General features: G+C 40.8%; 1 protein-coding gene across 16 annotated transcripts in view; it reads left to right on the top strand.

Annotated features, from left to right (window-relative positions):
* The window catches only part of Hdac9 (histone deacetylase 9), an 848,903-nt gene that overhangs the window by 182,333 nt on the left and 648,135 nt on the right, over window positions 1–18,435 (top strand). The window contains exons 1-2 of one of the 16 annotated variants that reach the window (XM_037210960.1): window positions 4,966–6,895; window positions 7,004–7,078. The exons of 14 other annotated variants lie outside the window; for them this stretch is intronic. In XM_037210960.1, coding sequence (XP_037066855.1) covers window positions 7,063–7,078 — 16 coding nt within the window. In that variant the 5' untranslated portion in view covers window positions 4,966–6,895; window positions 7,004–7,062. Of the gene's footprint in view, window positions 1–4,965; window positions 7,079–18,435 lie in introns of those variants that run through there. One more of the 16 variants, XM_028878437.2, reaches the window with a different exon arrangement.

Here is an 18,435-nt window from a genome sequence, read left to right as displayed (position 1 = left end):
CAGTTTTTTAATGCTTTTGTTTTAAAAACACATGTCAGTAAGCAAGCTCTTGGCTCAGTATAATCACCTCAGTATATGTTTTCACTCAAATGTCTAAGCATTTCTAGGAGACTAAATCCATGTTGTCTTCCTAAGGAGGATATGCAGTAGGATGCTTGAGTTGTCTTCCTAAGGAGGACATACAATATAGGATGCTTGCACTTTTGGGACTTTCAGGTCTATTCTTGTGTGGGGCAACTTGTGTTTTTGTTGTTTACTCTGGGTTCCACAACAGTATTGAATTCCCAACCAGCAGATATCTGAAAGTCAAAATTGAAAGATATAACTGAAAGATTTAGTTCATTAACTGTATAATCTTCTGGTCCTGCAGAATTGAAATGAATAAACTTGAGAACGTATTTAAAAATCTAAGCAACAGTCACCATATAACTTAAGACAAGAATGGGGCAATTTCCTTTCAAAATCAGTACCCTGCACATTTCTACTCCTTGCAGAAAAGCACAAAGCACTCTTCCAAGTTACACCATCATTCCATACAATTATCTTAGTGTTCCATTTTTCTAAGTGTACACATTTCCAAATTGAAAAAAAATCAATAGTCATTATAGAATTTGAAGTATCTATTGATTATGCATTTTAAATGTCTTTGTTACATGTGAATTTTAAAGGTGTAGGCTTTTCTTATGATGTCATGTTTGGTACCTGTGATGATCAGTTTTGCCACATTTCTAATTAAAATTTCAATTTTGGGGAAAGGTTTTTTAACAGAAATAAAGTATGGTCTAAGATTTTTGTAGAGAAAAGGATAAGACTGTTTTATAAGAGATGTTTTCTGCAGCATTCTTTTAGCTTTAGAGGAAGTTAATAAACCAACTTAATTGAACTCAAACATGACTCAGCTTCTAATATTAAATTAGTAAATAGGAAAAAAAGTAATTAAATTTCCAAAACATCTTCATTGTAAAGGCTAACTTCATTATCATAATGTTAATACTTATTATTGCTACCATCATTATTAGCTCATAGGGAATTTTATTTTTTCAGTTTTTTAATGGTTTTGTTTTAAAAACACAATTATTTTAGTGTTGTCTGTGGAATTAATTACACTTGTATAGTGTACATGAAGTAGTAAGTTAGGAAACATAGGCAATGGATGTTTTTCCTTGGATGTGAACCTCTTCTTATTGGCTGGGAGCTTCACTGGTCTTTCATCTGTATTTGAAACACAGCATAGATGAATATTTGAGAAGAATATTGTTTGTTCATTTTAACTGTGGTCGCTTATAAACGTATTCAAAGAAAATTTATACCTCCCTTCTCTTTAGTTCTTAACTCAAAATGTACTTTGTTGCTTAATTCTTAATTAAAACCTTAAGAATTAAGTTTGAAAAGTTAGAGTATACTGAAAGGTGAAAAGAAGATGGGAAACAATATATTAATAGAGATTTCCTGTAAACATGATGGTTGGGACTGTAGAATCCTTTTAAAATATAATTTTTTTTTTTTTTTGTGATATATATTTTTTATTTTACAATACCATTCAATTCTACATATCAGCCATGGGTTCCCCTATTCTCCCCCCTCCCACGCCCTCCCCTTACCCCCAGCCCACCCTCCATTCCCACCTCCTCCAGGACAAGTCCTCCCCGAGGACTGTGATCAACTTGGTAGACTCAGTCCAGGGAGGTCCAGTCCCTTCCTCCCAGACTAAGCCAAGTGTCCCTGCATAAGTTCCTGGTTTCAAACAGCCAATTCATGCATTGAGCACAGGACTTGGTCCCACTGCCTAGATGCCTCCCAAACTGATCAAGCCAGTTAACTGTCTCACCTATTCAGAGGGCCTGATCCAGCTGGGAGCCCCTCAGCCTTTGGTTCATAGTTCATGTGTTTCTATTCATTTGGCTATTTTTTTTCAATAATTGAGTAAAACTGAAATTTATTATAAGCCACAGTCGTCCTAGGGACCTCCATGCTATATATATATATAGCCTTTATGGTTCTATGGGTTGTGGTCTGATTGTTCATTTTATATCTAGAATCCACCAATGAGTGAGTACATACCATAACTGTCTTTCTGGGTTTGGGTTACCTCACTCAGGATGATTTTTTCTAGTTCCATCCATTTGCCTGCAAATTTCATGCTTTCATTGTTTTTCTCTGCTGAGTAGTACTCCATTGTGTATATGTACCACATTTTTTTCATCCATTCTTCCGTTGATGGGCATCTAGGCTGTTTCCAGGTTCTGGCTATTACAAATAGTGCTGCTATGAACATAGATGAGCGTGTATCTTTATGGTATGTATCAGCATTCTTTGGGTATATGCCCAAGAGTGGTATGGCTGGGTCTTGAGGTAGTTCGATTCCTAATTTTCTGAGAAACCGCCATACTGATTTCCACAGTGGTTGTACAAGTTTACATTCCCACCAACAGTGGAGGAGTGTTCCCTTTGCTCCACATCCTCTCCAACATTGGTTGTCATTGGTGTTTTTGATCTTAGCCATTCTAACAGGTGTAAGGTGGTATCTCAGAGTCGTTTTGATTTGCATTTCTCTGATGATTAAGGATGTTGAGCATTTCTTTAAATGTCTTTCAGCCATTTGTAGTTCTTGTTTTGTGAATTCTCTGTTTAGCTCTTTAGCCCATTTTTTAATTGGACTGTTCAGTGCTTTGATGTCTAGTTTCTTGAGTTCTTTATATATTGTGGAGATCAATCCTCTGTCAGATGTGGGGTTGGTGAAGATCTTTTCCCATTCTGTTGGCTGTCTTTTTGTCTTATTGACTGTGTCTTTTGCCCTGCAAAAGCTTCTCAATTTCGAGAGGTCCCATTTATTAATTGTTGTGCTCAGGGTCTGTGCTGTCGGTGTTTTATTTAGGAAATGGTCTCCAGTGCCAATGCGTTCAAGAGTGCTTCCTATTTTCTTTTCTATTAAGTTTAGTGTAACTGGATTTATGTTTAGGTCTTTGATCCACTTGGACTTGAGTTTTGAAAATATAATTTTTATATAGTTTTTACACAATGAGATCACAGTGTGTGGTCATCTGCTTGTTATAGTGAGTAATAGGCAGATGTCTTTTATTGTGTGTGTGTGTGTGTGTGTGTGTGTGTATACAGGGACACATATTGCATGCACATGGATGGCAGAGCTCAGTGTTAAGTATTGTCCTTCAGATGATAGCCACATTGTTTTTGAGACAGTCTCTTGCTAGCTTGGAACTTGCCAGATACTTTAGGCTAGTTGGCTCCACGGATCTGCCTGTCACAGTATCCTCAGTGCTAAGTTTATAAACCTGTACCATTGTCCCAACCTTCCTTTTTTATTTTTACTTTTCAAATGTGACTCCTGTGGATCAAAATCATGTCCCCGGGCTCCCAAATAGCTCTCTCCACAGCCTTGATATTACTCATTTTATTGTTGAACATATTTTTCAATTGAAGAGTCAGTACATAGGTTAAAGATCCTGTCAGGCCAGATGGAGGCAGATACAGAGATCCACTGCCAGGCACCAGGCTGAGTTCCGGGAATCCAATTGATGAGAAAGAGGAGAGATACTGCAGGCAAGGGATGTCGAGATGATGATGGGAGGATGTGCAGAGATGACCGGCCACACTAGTGGAAGCCCGTGAACTGTAGATTGGTGGCTGTGGAGCCCCCATGGGACTGGACTAGGCCCTCTGGACATCGAAGACGATTGTTTGGCTCAAACTGTTTGGGTGGCACCCAGGCAGGGGGATCGGGATCTGTCCCTGGTGCATGGGCAGGCTTCTGGGAATCTGGTGCCTGTGGTGTGACACCTTTCACAGCCTTGGTGCAGTGGGAAGGGGCTTGGACCTGCCTAGGCTCAGTGTGCTGGGCTCTGCTGAACCCCCATGGGAGACCTCGATTTGGGGGATGTGGGGATGTGGGGTGGCTTGGGAAAGAGGGCTGGGAGGTGGGAGGAGGGAGGAGAGAGGAGGGGGGTCTGTGGATAGCATGAGGAGTGAGTAGAAAATTTCTTAATAAGGAAAAATAAATAAATAAATAAAAAGATCCTGTCAGGCTGAAGACAAACTTTTTATACCTTGAAGAAGCCTCAATCTGCTGAGAAAAAAAAAAATGAATCTACCATAGAATACAGGGGTTTACAAGACAAGAAAGTCTTTGCTGCTGGGATCCACCATTCCCTGTATCCTCACAATCCTCACAGGGGAGCTTTGATAGCTGGCACACATGCCCTTCATCATCCTCTAACTTTCCTGGTCTCCTTCACTATTTTTTGGTGTTTTTTTTTGTTTGTTTGTTTGTTTTGTTTTGTTTTGTTTTGTTTTGTGTTGTTTTTGTTTTTGTTTTTTTTTTGAGACAGGGTTTCTCTGTGTAGCTTTGGTGCCTGTCCTGAATCTCGCTCTGTAGACCAGGCTGGCCTCAAACTCACAGAGATCCACCTGCCTCTGCTTCCCGAGTGCTGGGATTAAAGGCGTGCACCACCACCGCCGGGCCTCCTTCACTCTTGATGATCTTGCAGGATCTCAGGTTTAAAGGGTTTGAAAAGAGAATGATTTTCTTAGGGTAACCTAAGGACAATGGCAGCCATATAATTCCAGGTAATGGTCCTATTTTCTTGTTTGAAGGTTTGCTATGGATTCTCCAGTGATTTGACAACCATATCACTGACCCCAGTTTTGCTGATGGTGCTTGAGTAATCAACATATCACAGCTTTATCTGTGTGCTTGTAGTGCCCTAGTTCAATATATAAAGAAAGAAAGCCAAGACTTCTTTACAGTCTTTACGAATGAGCAACAGTTCTCAGAACCTGTTATGAAAAAAAATCTCCATGCTTACTTTTATATCCATATTTATTTGTTTATATGTTTATGGGTGTTTTGTCTGCATGTATATCTGTGTAACATGCTTATGTCTGGTGCCTACTGAGGCCAGAAGAGGGCAACAGGTCTCCCTGGACTGGAGTCAGAGACAGTTGTGAGCTGCCCTGTGAGTGCTGGGATTGAACAGGTCCTCTGGGAAAGCATTCAGAGCTCTTAACAACTGAGCCATCGTCCCAGTCCCTGTATAGTCCATGGTTTATCTTGACTGCTCTGTGGACTTACGTTGACCGTATTTTCCATGTATTTTATCATGTACTTATAGCTCTGTTTTATTGCTCATTATTTGAGTCCTGCTGCTTTTTGTTCTAATATCTAAGAAATGTCAAAACCTTCCAGCTTTTTAGTTTCTCACCTTTTTGCAAGAACTGGCTTCTTTTTACTTCAATACAGCTTACTCATTGGTGACAGGTCAAGCGCCTGAAGAATTCTTCAGTGTTTAACTACTTATTCCTGAAAGCATTCTAATATATTATTTTTTAAATTACACTATGTAGTTCGTGATTGTATAATCTATGGGTTTCATTTTAGGAGCATGAAGAGGTTTCTCAAAACACTTATTTGTAAGTAGAGCTTTGATTTCTTTTAAAGTTTAAAGCTGGCTCTCGGTGGGCATCAAGGGCAGTCCTCTACCCTGAAGAGGCCTCAGTCTTCTAGGAAGATGTCACATGGAAATAACTTATGGCTGGACAGAGAGGATTATATAAGGTCTCAGACAGGGATGAGCAGGCATTTTGGAATGAAGCTTCTAGAAGGGGCTCTGTTCCTGCAGACCCTGGTAGTCTGAGGAGGTTGTGAAGGATTCGAAAGAGGAAGAGATAAGGGAGGCATATGGTGAGAGGAACAGATGCCACATGGTTGTGTTGGGCATGTGTGGAGGTCTTAGGAATTTCTTTCCACCTTAAACCCTGACAAGTATAGATGGGGAGTTGGGATGGGGTCCTCAGAATTTTACTGTTGTTCCTTCTCAGAAGACAAGGTATGTGATATCCCAGACTAGGGCGCTGCTGACATTTCACTTATGTGATCTAAGTAGAAAACGGGCTTATGTAGTGGGAAATGAATGGATGCAGTAGTCTCCATGCTGTTTATTTCTTTTCCTTGTTTATTTGGTTAGAAATACTGAGTTGAGGAAGAGTAGGAAGGGTGGGGGTAAGAACTCCTTTCCTCGGCTGCCTCAGCGCGGGATTTTTGACATTGTCATTTCATGTGATTATAATCTGTCAGAACTTCTCTGAGGAAATGCATTCTCAGTCAAACTATGGCAAGGGGTTAATGAGCCTTCCGGATGATTTGGTTTTTCAGACCTTCTCTTCTTCTAATTCCATAATCCTTAGCTATGGTGGGAAATAGACTTCAAAGTGAACACTTCAGGTTTAGTTCAAATACCAGCCATTTAAGTAGCTCAGGAAATTGCCTGATGTAGGGCTCTGGGGTGACAGTGTTTTATACTTCTTGTAGTCTTTCGGAGTTGGGTAGAAACATCAAAAGCATTTTATTTCATTAAAATCCATCTCTGGTTATGTAATTTCTGCTAATTTCTTACAGAATTTTCCTTCTAGGACATAGTTCCTAGCTGCCCCTCCAGAGTGTTTAATTTTCCCTTATCCAGAGGCACACATTTTCTACTTTGTCCTGTCTGTTAATTACTAAGCTCCAGAGGAAGAGTGGTTTGAGCCAGGGCCCCAAGTTGTGGAAGTTTCTATATCCGGTAAACTGGCTCCATTCCAGGGCAGAATAATTTATCAACAAATGAAACACCAGCCACTTCCCACACGTCCTCTGATTGCAGTAAAATCACCTCCTTCCCACCCATGCCGCGTTTGCAGGAGTACGAGCTGACAGCCATTCTCTTTCCTCCTCTTCATTTTGTTGAATCACTGCTTTCTGGCATCTATGGGGCTTCTTATTAATAGTAATAAGATGTTCATTCATTGAGTGTCTTGTGCTACAAACCAGATAGCGTCCCTCCCTCTGCTCCTGGCCGTGCTGTGGCAGGGAAACAGACTGAAACACTGATTTCTGTAGCGTCAGGTACTGTTTAAGGGGTGTGTGTGTGTGGGGGGGGTGTGTGTGACAAAATTAGCAAGTTGCCTAACCACTTCCCTTCCTTGTGGCTCTTTAATATCATAACGGACACAGAAAGCTTCAGAAGGACTGGGCTCGTTTTCGAAACCACAGCACACTTTGGCAAAGAGGGGATGCACAACACAACGGGTGAGTGTCTTTAAGTTTTTAAGAGAACCATCAAAAGGGTATCCTGCTGGGTTTCTCTAAGCTTCCCTTTGCAAATAGTCTTTACTAATCTGTAGGCTGTGGGAAGATAAATCTGTAACGAGGGAAACAAAAGGGATTCTGATCAACAGCAGTGACAGAAGTGAGTGAGAATTCAGCTCTGGGGAAGTCTCTACTGTTCCAGACTGGGAGACAGTTCTAGAGTGAAAGCTTCCATCAGGAAGCTTATGTGTTATCATATCGGGATCCCACTCTGGCCATCAGAGGCATCGCCTACAGAGCCTGATGTCCCTCCGACCTGAAGCAGCCGAAGGTCTTCAGTTGCCTCCTTTTTGGGTTGAAATGTTCCATTGCTTTCATCTCTTTGATAGTGTCAAATAAACATGCAGTGCATAGCACACGGTTCCTCGTGCCCACTGTCCGACTCCTGTGTTGTTTCCTGTGTCCGCTGTAGTGTGCCCCCACTTGGTGTTGTGGGGTTGTGGTATTTTGAAATTTGTCCCTTGTAAGCATTAAGTGAGAGAGGCCTAAAATTCCCTAAATGGTCAGGCCAAATCATTATTTTCAATTTTGGAGACCGTTAGGGTAGAGGATTGAATGATGACTGATGGGAATGTAGACTTCTGAGGTCTAGTGAATGAGTGAGTGGGGATGGGACATAAGATGATATTTTCTGGGACTTGACCTATTTCAGCAAAGTTTTGGTTTCATTATGGATGGTGTGCCTGAGAAGTTTTTAAGTTTTCATGCCTGAGTTTCCTCACCTCAAATGAAGACAATAATACCCGTCTCCCAAGGGAGAGGGCAAACAGCCAGGGAAAGCTGCTAAAACAAGGTGTTGGTCCCACACGCTGTTACCTGAAATTATTACAGTGAGGTGAGGTTGGGTCTGTTTCTGCATGCTTCGCTGTTCTGAAGGTTATTCACCTTCTAATTATTTGATAGAGGCACACGAACGACATTTCCGTGAGAAGTCTTGGTCTGGGCCCTAAGAATACTTTCCCCTTGCCACAGCCCTCTCCCCTCCAGCTGTCTTTCCAGCTGTCTGAAGATGAGCAGTCAGAGCTCGCCTTGCTCATCTCCTACAGGAGGAGAGGCAACAGAGACCTGTGGAAACTCCCAGAGCCAGGGATAGCAGACTAGAGTGCAGGCACACCTTCCAGGGCCTTCTGACCCCTGTCGGGAGGGATGTACTAGGAATGAAGGGCTCTGCTTTACCCGGGACTCTGCCTCTAGCTTAGCTTTTTTTCTCTTTTCTTTGCCTTGAGGAAGTGTCTCCAGGCTGCCCAGGTTTTCTTCTGGTACTGCAGACTGACAAAATAACTCTTTTCAGTTGGAATGACAGAGATGGAATGCTGGGGCTGGTAATAAACTGGGAGGTGTGGGTGTTCTCTGTACCTTTCACTCTTTATCAGGCATGTATTGTGAGGTTAGGATAGGCTGACACTGCACTGTGTGATTGTTCTGGTTTGATACCTCTAATATCTCTCTATGATACTCATTATAAATGTCTTTATATACACAGGGAGATGGAGTAACTTGTTTATGATTAGTTAGACACAGCAGATTTTTTCCATGTCTGTCTGATTTCACAACTTAGAGCATTTGCCTATAAAAAAACACGTTGTTTCAAATATGTATGGTCAGATCGCATGCAAGGTTCTGCTCTTAGTCTTCCTGAATGAGAGAATTATCAGTAATCTTTTAGCATGAAGTGCACGGAAAAGACTTTCTTCTGACAATAATTTTTTCCCAGAGTGAATTTTTATACTGCCTAATTACAGTCTGGAAATGTGTCACAGACCCTGACAAATAATGAAGACTGGTGTGGCAGAGGCGCCACTGTAGCGAAATAAGTTTTGAGCCAAGAGGGGAAGCCAGAAGTGTTCTTGCAGTAGATTAGCCATGCCTCAGTGGTAGGTGCTGTTTCATGGCCATTTGTCTCACTTGAGTTTGTGCAGAGGGAGGGTGACATTCATCTAAGTTAGTCTGTAGAATATGCAGCGAGCGCCGCTGTAAAACAAATGGTAAGCACTGATGATGACCGCAGGAAGAGCAACCGGCTGGGTCTTGGGGAAGGCGCTGGAGAGAACTGGGCCGAGCACAGTCGGACAGTTTAGGAACCTGGCGTTGGTTTTCACTACTTTTCTTCTAGATTACTGCTGCAACTGCAAAACGAGGACTGAACGTGCAAATGAAGGGAGAGGTGAATTTCACAACTTTGGGGAAAATTTTCCCTCCAACAAAGCAACATTGCTTTCATTTCCCCCTCCCCTTTACTGAAAGGGACTACCTTGGGATGGGAGCTGAAAATGCAAATGTTAAAAATGATGACTTGTCTTTTATCAGACTACCTGGTATAACATACACTCTTCCATTTTTCCTTATTTTTTCTATCATTGTCCAAAGAACTTTTGTCAACTTGATCAACTCAGGTGCACTTTGTCTTTGTGACTGCTAGAAGGATTTTGAAATCTTTTTTTCACAGAGAAAGCCCCTTTTGGGGGGACAAGGGAAGCAAGTAGGGAGATGGAGGGGAGGGGAGGGAGATGGAGGGGGAGGGGAAGAGGAGAGGGAGGGGGATTACTGGAGGGGAGGGAGAGGGAGGGGAGGGAGGGGAGGGAGGGCGGGGAGAGACTGAAGGAGAAGTGGGGTGGAGTATGGGACTTTGAGCATCCCTCAGAACCTGGAGCAAGCACAGGCTCCCTCGTTCTGCCAACTGTGAACCATCTTCTGCAATTGCTCTTTCGTCTGCTTTCTCTCCTTTTATTTTTTTTATCTACAGTGTCTTTATCTCAGAAGAATGCATAATTCACAGTGTGTAAACTAGCTCCAGGCTTGGAAGCTGCTCAGCCTTCTGCGTTTAGAGACAGAAGTGCCATTCTGCTTATCAGTGCCTATTTTGTTGTGTGTTCATGTAATTTTTGAAGGGCTTGGTCACCCACTGGATTACCGAGTACTGGGGCACTCGTGTTCCCAATCTTGATTTTACATCACAATTTAAAATATTTCTCCATGTTTTTGTGTCACTTTCCTTTAGAAATAAAATGTTTTGTTAAAGTATGACGAGAAACAGTAGAAAAGGTCAGCGCAGTTGAGAGCGTGAAAGGGGAGTTACTTACAGGTATTGGCAGAGTCTGGATTGTGCAAAGGCTAGTGGGTTATGTTAGGAGCTGCAAATTGCCCAAGTGCAGCTAGAAGGAATTGAAAAGTTTACACACTCAGAATGAGTTAGAGGAAAGAATAGATTCACAAGGCGTAAGAGTTGATGTGCAGAAACGCATTAGGAATCTGTAGCCTAGTTCGGAAATGACTGTGGTCTGGACTGAGTGAAACATCAAGGACAGTGGCAGTGAAGACCCTCCCATTACAAGTATGGTAGGATAAAGAACTGCCAGGGGAAACGAGCAAGGGAATGTCAGTTATGACTTCATGTGAAACGCACATCAGAGATGGTGTAAATCAGAGCAGGCTGAGGCAGTCACATGAAATGCTTCTGAAACTTTCAAGGGGATACGGCAGCTGACATGGTCCGTGAAGTCAGGGAGATGATCACCCAGGGAAATGGCATATTACAAGAAATGCCAAGGGCCCCAAGCTCAACTCTGGAAACTCCCAAAACTTATAAGATAAGTAGTGGAGAAGCAGCCAATCAGGATAAATAATGGCCAGATAAAAGTGAAATCCAGAAAGCTGTGACTGCAGAGGAAACTGAGAGAAAGCACAGTCAAGACAAGGAATAGCTACCTACTTTGCATAAAGAACTAATATGCTTTCAAGAACCATAAAGGGATTGTTCACAAGAATCTCGTTGCCATGAAGTAAAAAGGCAGAACATGCAGGTCCTTTACAATTATATTGTTTGGATAAACTAAGAATTTTATGACTGACTAACTGCATGAAGATGTGAGTACAAGAAAGAGCCATAATGATTCCTTAAGTGGCATATTTATGCTTTTATTTCTATTTTCATAAAGTGCATGATATTCAAGGAAATGAAAGTAAACTGTTTATGTTGTCCTAGATTTACTTCCCCAAAGTAGAAAACGCTTGTAGCCAGCACGTTCTTCATAACTGCATTTCCACATGTCAAGGCTGCTAGATACAGACTGTTCAGTTATGTCCCCTGGGACACATTTGACAGTGGCCGAGGCTATTTTGATTGTCACAAAACAGGAAAGAGGTATGTTATTGGCATTTGCTAGCTAAGGCCAGAGATGTCGAGGAGCATCCTACAATGTGTATGGCAGCTTTCTGCTCCCTCGGAATATTTGGCCGCCAATGCCTACAGTGCCAGGGCTGAGTAGTCCAGACACAGAATATGGCACATATCTACTCGGTGCCAGTGTAAGGCATTGGTGGTGGTAGATCGTCCTCAGAAGCTGTGTATACAGGAGTAGGAGATCTTAATGACCTTTCCAGGGTCTACCTACAGGTTTTCATAGTGTAGAGTGATCTCTGTCTGTCTGTCTGTCTGTCTGTCTCTTACCTCTCTTTCTCTGTGTGTATGCACATGCTCATGCATGTGTGCACACATATGCAGAGTTGTGGGAACCGAAGCATGGCCTAAGGTGTTAGTGCTTGGGGCAGTCCACTTTAATTTGAGAAAAGGTTCTAACTGACTTTGAGTTCACCAAGTAAGTTAGGCTGGCATGCCAGTGGACACTAGTGATCTACCTGTCTTGCCTCCCTGAACAGAAGCCAACATGCCAAGCATTTTTAAAACATGGTCTGGTGATTGAACTCAGGTCCTTTGTGTTTGCAAGGCAGATACTTCGACAACAATCTCTTGGTCCCACAAAGTGTTCTTTCAATTTGGTTTTCTTTTTGATCCTTCTTTGAGAAATCAGTAAGTGAAAGTCATCAATAAACACATGAGCTAATTCCCTAGGATTAATTTTCAACAGGATTCACCTAACTGGTTATAAATAGAGGGCGGTGCTTCACCTGATGGCTGTGAGACATCTTACATGGGAACTGCACATTTTATGGATAGTTAGTTCCTATTCTGTAGTGAATATTAGGGAAGTTTCTGTAGTAAAAACAATTTTAAAACTTATTAGATTCATTTTCTTAAAATGTAGAAAGATCTTCCATTCCCTATTTTTTTTCATTTTATTATAAAATTCTTGATGTAGCTAATGTGTTTGATTGAATAATTATAAAAAATGTCCCGTGAAACTCATCCCCAAGGCAGGAATTGTCATTACATAGTAGTAGCCTAGCGTTCACATTAGGCTGGGGGTTCTGTGATGATAAATATGCATATATATATATATATATATATATATATATATATATATATATATATAAAAAATGATGGACTGGAATCATGGTAGGACTTCATGTCAAAGTCACACCAGTGCTTGGTATAACTGTGATGTGAGAGAAGTCTGTTTCCTGATCTTGTCATTTTTGTTCTTGGTTCTAAATCTTCCCATTCATGAAAGGAAGAGTTAATGGAGCTCAATATATAAACTTACTTAAATAACTTTCCCCTCTTGAGCACCTCCATTTGATATCCTGAGCCTGCTTCCCACCTGATGACGTCTTCCTGATGAGGGCTACACTCTGCTCCTCTCTTGGACCCCATTTAGAGCTCTGTTCCGATGTTTCCTTTTCTAGAGTCCCACTAGTTACTAATGCAAATGTGTCATCTGTATTATTAGCAGTAATTCACAATGTGCTATTATTGGTCTAATGTATTCACTCCCAGATGGCAGCTTCAGTGGGCACCTCATTGCCTGAACCTAGTGTGGGGCCTTCTGGTGGACTCCTCAGGTAACATGGCAGATGAAGTGGAACGGGTGGTATCATTTCCACAAATACTTCCGTGATCCACACTCAAATTCATAAATGGTTTTATATATATTAGGCCCATATTTCTGTATTCTTATTTTATGTTTTTCTCAAAAATGAGTGTTTAGTTTTAATGTAGCTGATATTTAAAAATTAAGCTGTGCTCAATTTTATCCTTAAGATAGTGCTTATTGTGACCACATTGGTACATAGGCCACTGTCACATGCATCCTACCATTGGTTGTTGTCTTAATTATCCCATATGAAATCATAGAAACAAATGGTAAATCTGTAATAACAGACTTATCTATGAGAAAATCACGACATTTTGCTTAAAGTGTGATATTAGGATTTCGTAATTGTCACAAAATGAAGATTTCAACAATTAGACAGGAATATTTTATATTTTGAATTAGGATTAGGATAGACTCAGCTGAAAACATTAAGTTAGATTAAAGCATTTTTGGAACCAACTTTTCTAGTTTCCAAATGAATAATGATATTTGTGTGATTAATATCGAGCCTGTTATTGAAGTTGAGACACAGTGAAAGGGCAGAAAACCTCAGGTGTGTGACTGCATCTTAAAGTGCTGCATTCATGTTTATGCAAAAGAAGAGTTAAAAAATTATTTTAAAAAGTAACTAGCACCTTGGCAATATAGCTCCCTAAGAGTATTTTCCCCCTTTGTTCTGTGTGTGTGTGTGTGTGTGTGTGTGTGTGTGTGTGTGTGTGTGTGAATTGCTGTATAACATTTGAAGCCATTTTTGCTTCAAAATTTGACCTACTTAAGACATGTTCTGATAATCCCCAATTTAACATGTTTCCTCAGTTTTGTAAGTGCCTTTGGGTAATATATGTCATCAAGAAGCATAATGGACCCATCACATCCCAAGAGCTAGCATGTCTTTTCCTATTGACTTTGCTTCAGTTTTAATTCTGTGTAATGAACCACACCACTCCTCTGGTGAGGCCACTTCCGGTGCATCTGCTCCCATTGCACCACATAGTGTTTTGCCAGAAAGGTCCAAGCTGCACAAAGGTCAGGCTCTTCCACTCAGCAGTATTTTGTCCCGGGGAAGGCTGATGCATGGCCTAGGCTTGGTGTTAATCTCTCTGTGACTCCCTTCATTTCCTCTTGTTTAATCAAATCAAAGCCTCTAGACAGTAACAAGTTCCTGGCAACTCAGACATCTCCCTCAGAATTCACATCTTTCACCACCTACAGCTGTCTCTCTCTGCACACACGGGTTTTCCAAAGAGTGTGAAGGCTGAGATATGTCTTTAATCAGTTTTACTCTTGCTGAAGCTGTAAATATGGGTTTGTCTTTGATTTACCACCTTAAAGAAGTGACAGTGAATAGAAGGATATTTTAAAAGTGAAGTGTATGCCACTTGATATGTTTAAGAATGTATGAAGTGTTCTCTGTAAACATAAAAAGTATATGGACATACGAAATTTATCCATCTATCTATCTATCTATCTATCTATCCATCTATCTATCCATTATCTATCATCTATCTATCTATTATTGGTGAAATTATTAAGACCACTCCACGTAGTTAAAAGGGAGGTTTATTTAGTGGTATAACTTACAAATGAAGGGATAGGTAGGTCACAGGGTCTGGGAAAGACATAGCGCAGTCCAGTGGTGTTCTCTGGAGAACTTTGCTCAGTCTACCTCCAGCGTCCAGGTCCGGGAACCAAGATGGCACATCCGGATCTTCGGTTTTCAGGGCCCTCTCCTGGCCCCACTTTATAGGCATAATTACTGAAGACTCAATGGGGGTTGGAACTTCCAGACCAAAGCTGGAATGGCTACCTACTACATCTCTCCCTTTTTGTCTAAATAAGAAGGTTCTAACCTAATACAAGACTATATACAAAGGAATGGTTATCAAATATTGTCCAGGAGTAATGAGGGATAATGACCTAGATAAGATGGAACTACAATCAATGTGAACAATATCAAGCAAGAAACACATACTAAAATCCAGAGAAGTCTAGAGCTTCTAGGTAAATGGTATGTTACAAAGATCATTCCAAAAGGTGTCCTATCCTAAAGAACCTGAATCTAATACTTAATATGTTCTATCTAAGATACTTTGTACACACACACACACACACACAAAGTTGTGACTATAACTGCTAGTCTTCACTCCCATCAAAGACCTGAGAAGGAATATAATGGTACCTGAGAAATGGTAGATGGATGTAAGCAACTTTTGGGAATCTTGTAAGAGAAGACCGAGACAGCTGGCAGCCTGGACAGTCACCTAATGTTTCTTAGCATTGTTGGTGCATTCAAATTGGCTATAGGCCCAGAGTATCTGACAGACCATTTTTAGAAGCAGGAATTCTGAGAGACCATCTTACCCTGTCTTGGCAGAGTACAGTGGTCACTTTCCTTGTGTCCCAATTGTCCAGAAAGGACAGCATTCATACTGTCAGCAGTCGAGGCAAGGGCAGATCTTTGCCCAGTAGGCCATTTTGTGCCAAGAAGACAAACTTCCAAATGGAAATGTCTTAGAAGCCCAACATTCTCTCGGGATCAAATTGGTGCTGCCAGGAGCAATTGTGTCTCATGTCAACAGAATTTTAAGTTATTTAAATGCCATATTCTCTAGGTCTATGAAGTGTTTGAAGATTACCTGTCCATCTGACCTATGTATCTGTAAATCTGGATAACTTAACTAATGTAACTATAAGATGAAAAGCATAGGTGACTATAAATCTATAAGTCTTATCTACCGAAATAACCTAAGGACTAAGGCTTCATGTAAATAAGGTAAACAGTCTATAAGCAAATGTATGGTAAAGATAGATGACTTCAAAATTGTGACAATACACAAGATATTTATAACAGAGGTAGGAATATATAATGCAATATGCAATATGACAATAATCTTAAATATATATCAATATACAGAATATCCTAAACAGAAGTAGAACATACATAAAGTATGACAGATATAAATTTACATTTGTATCAATATACAAATATTTCAAATAAGAGTAGAAATATATGTACTTTATAACAAATATAGTTTTATATTTGTATCAATATAAAAGGGGGAGATGTAGTAGCACTTTTCAGCCATTGGGAGGCGTTGGTACAGCTCCAAAGCAGGGCCTGCTGGCAACCTTGGCTGGTGGCAGCTGAAGGCAGGAGCCAAGACAGAGAGGAGCCTGTACTCAGGGAGGAGGGGAATGCCTCACTCACAGCTGGTTTTTCGCTGGTCTGGGGGCTAAGCTAGGGAACTGAGACTGGACTAGCTGCTCCCTTTTTCAGGAATGGAACCGTGTAGGCGTTCCTTGGTTATATGGAACTTTGCAGGCGGGTTTAGGTACCCGCCAGCTGGGGAGGAAGCTGAGGGCAGGAGCCACCCAGGCCTTTGGAATTTGCCCCACATTGGGCACCAGATATTGGTGAAATTATTAAGGCCACTCCATGTAGTTAAAGGAGAGGTTTATTAGTGGCGTAACTTACAAATGAAGGGATAGGTAGGTCACAGGGTCTGGGAAAGATGTAGTGCAGTCCTTTGGTGTTCTCTGGAGAACTCTGCTTAGTCTACCTCCAGCGTCCAGGGTCCGGGAACCAAGAGAAGGTGGCACATCCAGATCTTTGGTTTTCAGGGCCCTCTCCTGGCCCCACTTTATAGGCTTTATAGTTACTGAAGCCTCAATGGGGGTTGGAACTTCCAGACCAAAGCTGGAATGGCTACCCACTACAATCTATCTATCTATCTATCTATCTATCTATCTATCTATCTATCTATCTATCTATCTACTTACTTCTCTTTAGTCATGTAGATTGAACCCAAGGCCACATGCATACTGAGTAAGCACCATGCCAATGATCTATATTCCTAGCTCCTAATAAGCCAATTCAGTTTTCAGTCTGAAAATGTCTCCATATGTAAATAAAAGTAATTATATTAACAAATATGAAGTTAAAGTTCTTGAGCTCTACACAACTTCAATTTCTTATATTCCTTATACTAAAAGTAGAGAAAGCTTTTGTGCTTGCTAGAAAAGAACTGCTCCACATAACTTGGAAGATTATGGTGATTTCACATATGCAGTTGTTACAAAGTTTTTCCCAGAACGATTATTTTATGGTTTATAAAATGTCTCTTGCAAAGCCTGACAGCATGGATCCTGGTTTTTTAGAGGAGAGCTTTCACCATTCATCCTGAACCATTTTAAGAAAACTACTATCAAATAAAGAAACAAGTACAATTACAGTAAGATCCCCCTTTGAAAACAGACATGCTGGTTAGTCTTCATTAACTAACTTCATCAACATTAACTTCATTGATACAAACTAGAGTCACCTGAGAAGAGAAAACATCACTGAGGAACTGCCTCCATCAGATTGGCCTGTGGACATGCTCCTAGGCATTTTTTTTTTTTTTTTTTTTTTTTTTGACTAGTGATTGATGTGGGAGGGCCTACCTATAGGTGGTGCCATCCTGGGCAGGTTGTGTAAGAAGCAAGTCAAGCAAGTTAAGGAGCAAGCCAGCAAGCAGTATTCCTCAGTGGCTTCTGCATAAATAGAACATATTAATTTAAACATGGTACTTGGGCTTTTCTTTTATTATAAAACAGTTGTTTTAGCCGGGCGGTGGTGGCGCACACCTTTAATCCCAGCACTCGGGAGGCAGAGCCAGGCGGATCTCTGTGAGTTCGAGGCCAGCCTGGGCTACCAAGTGAGTTCCAGGAAAGGCGCAAAGCTACACAGAGAAACCCTGTCTCGAAAAACCAAAAAAATAAATAAATAAATAAATAAATAAATAAATAAATAAATAAATAAATAAATAAAACAGTTGTTTTATAACTCTCTCTCTCTCTCTCTCTGTGTGTGTGTGTGTGTGTGTGTGTGTGTGTGTGTGTCTATGTGTGAGGTGTACACACTGGGGTTACAGGCCTGTGCAGGAGGATGCCCAGCTTATTAGTGGGTGTGGGGATCCAAGTGCCCACCCTCAGGCTCGCACAACAAATACTCTTCACTTCTGAGCTGTCTCTGCAGGTCTGACAGTTACCTGGTTTATATTTTCTAGAAATTTTGATAAGTAGAAATAGCATATGTGTGGAAGGCCTGACTTCTCTTTAGTATAGTTATTTTAGTACCTTCCATGCAATTTCTACCCCTTGCTTATCAATGAATCTATTGACAGGTTTGGGTTATCTCCACTCTGGAGTTATTATGGAGAAAGCTTATGTGAACATTCATATAAAAAGTGATCACCTCTCCAAATTATATTGGCAATTTTGTTGAAGATTAATTGTTCTGTGATGTGGGTCCCTGAACTTATATTTTTAAACCTAGGTTTAAAATAATTATAGCAAAAGAGAAATCTCTACATACACCCCATATGTGTGCATACACACACATACATATATACACACATGTGTATGCACATAGATAGACCCATGTACCAAATTTTCCTTGCATAAAGTGGTTATAATCCCCTATTTTATTTCAGAAACTAATGTAAGAATTATTTAGTAACCCACTGGGAAAGTGAATAGCTTAAT

Source organism: Peromyscus leucopus, chromosome 14 (assembly GCF_004664715.2).
Source record: "Peromyscus leucopus breed LL Stock chromosome 14, UCI_PerLeu_2.1, whole genome shotgun sequence".
NCBI classification, from domain to species: Eukaryota; Metazoa; Chordata; class Mammalia; order Rodentia; family Cricetidae; genus Peromyscus; species Peromyscus leucopus.
Note: the sequence above shows the minus strand (reverse complement) of the source record. Positions and strands in the feature narration are given on the sequence as shown.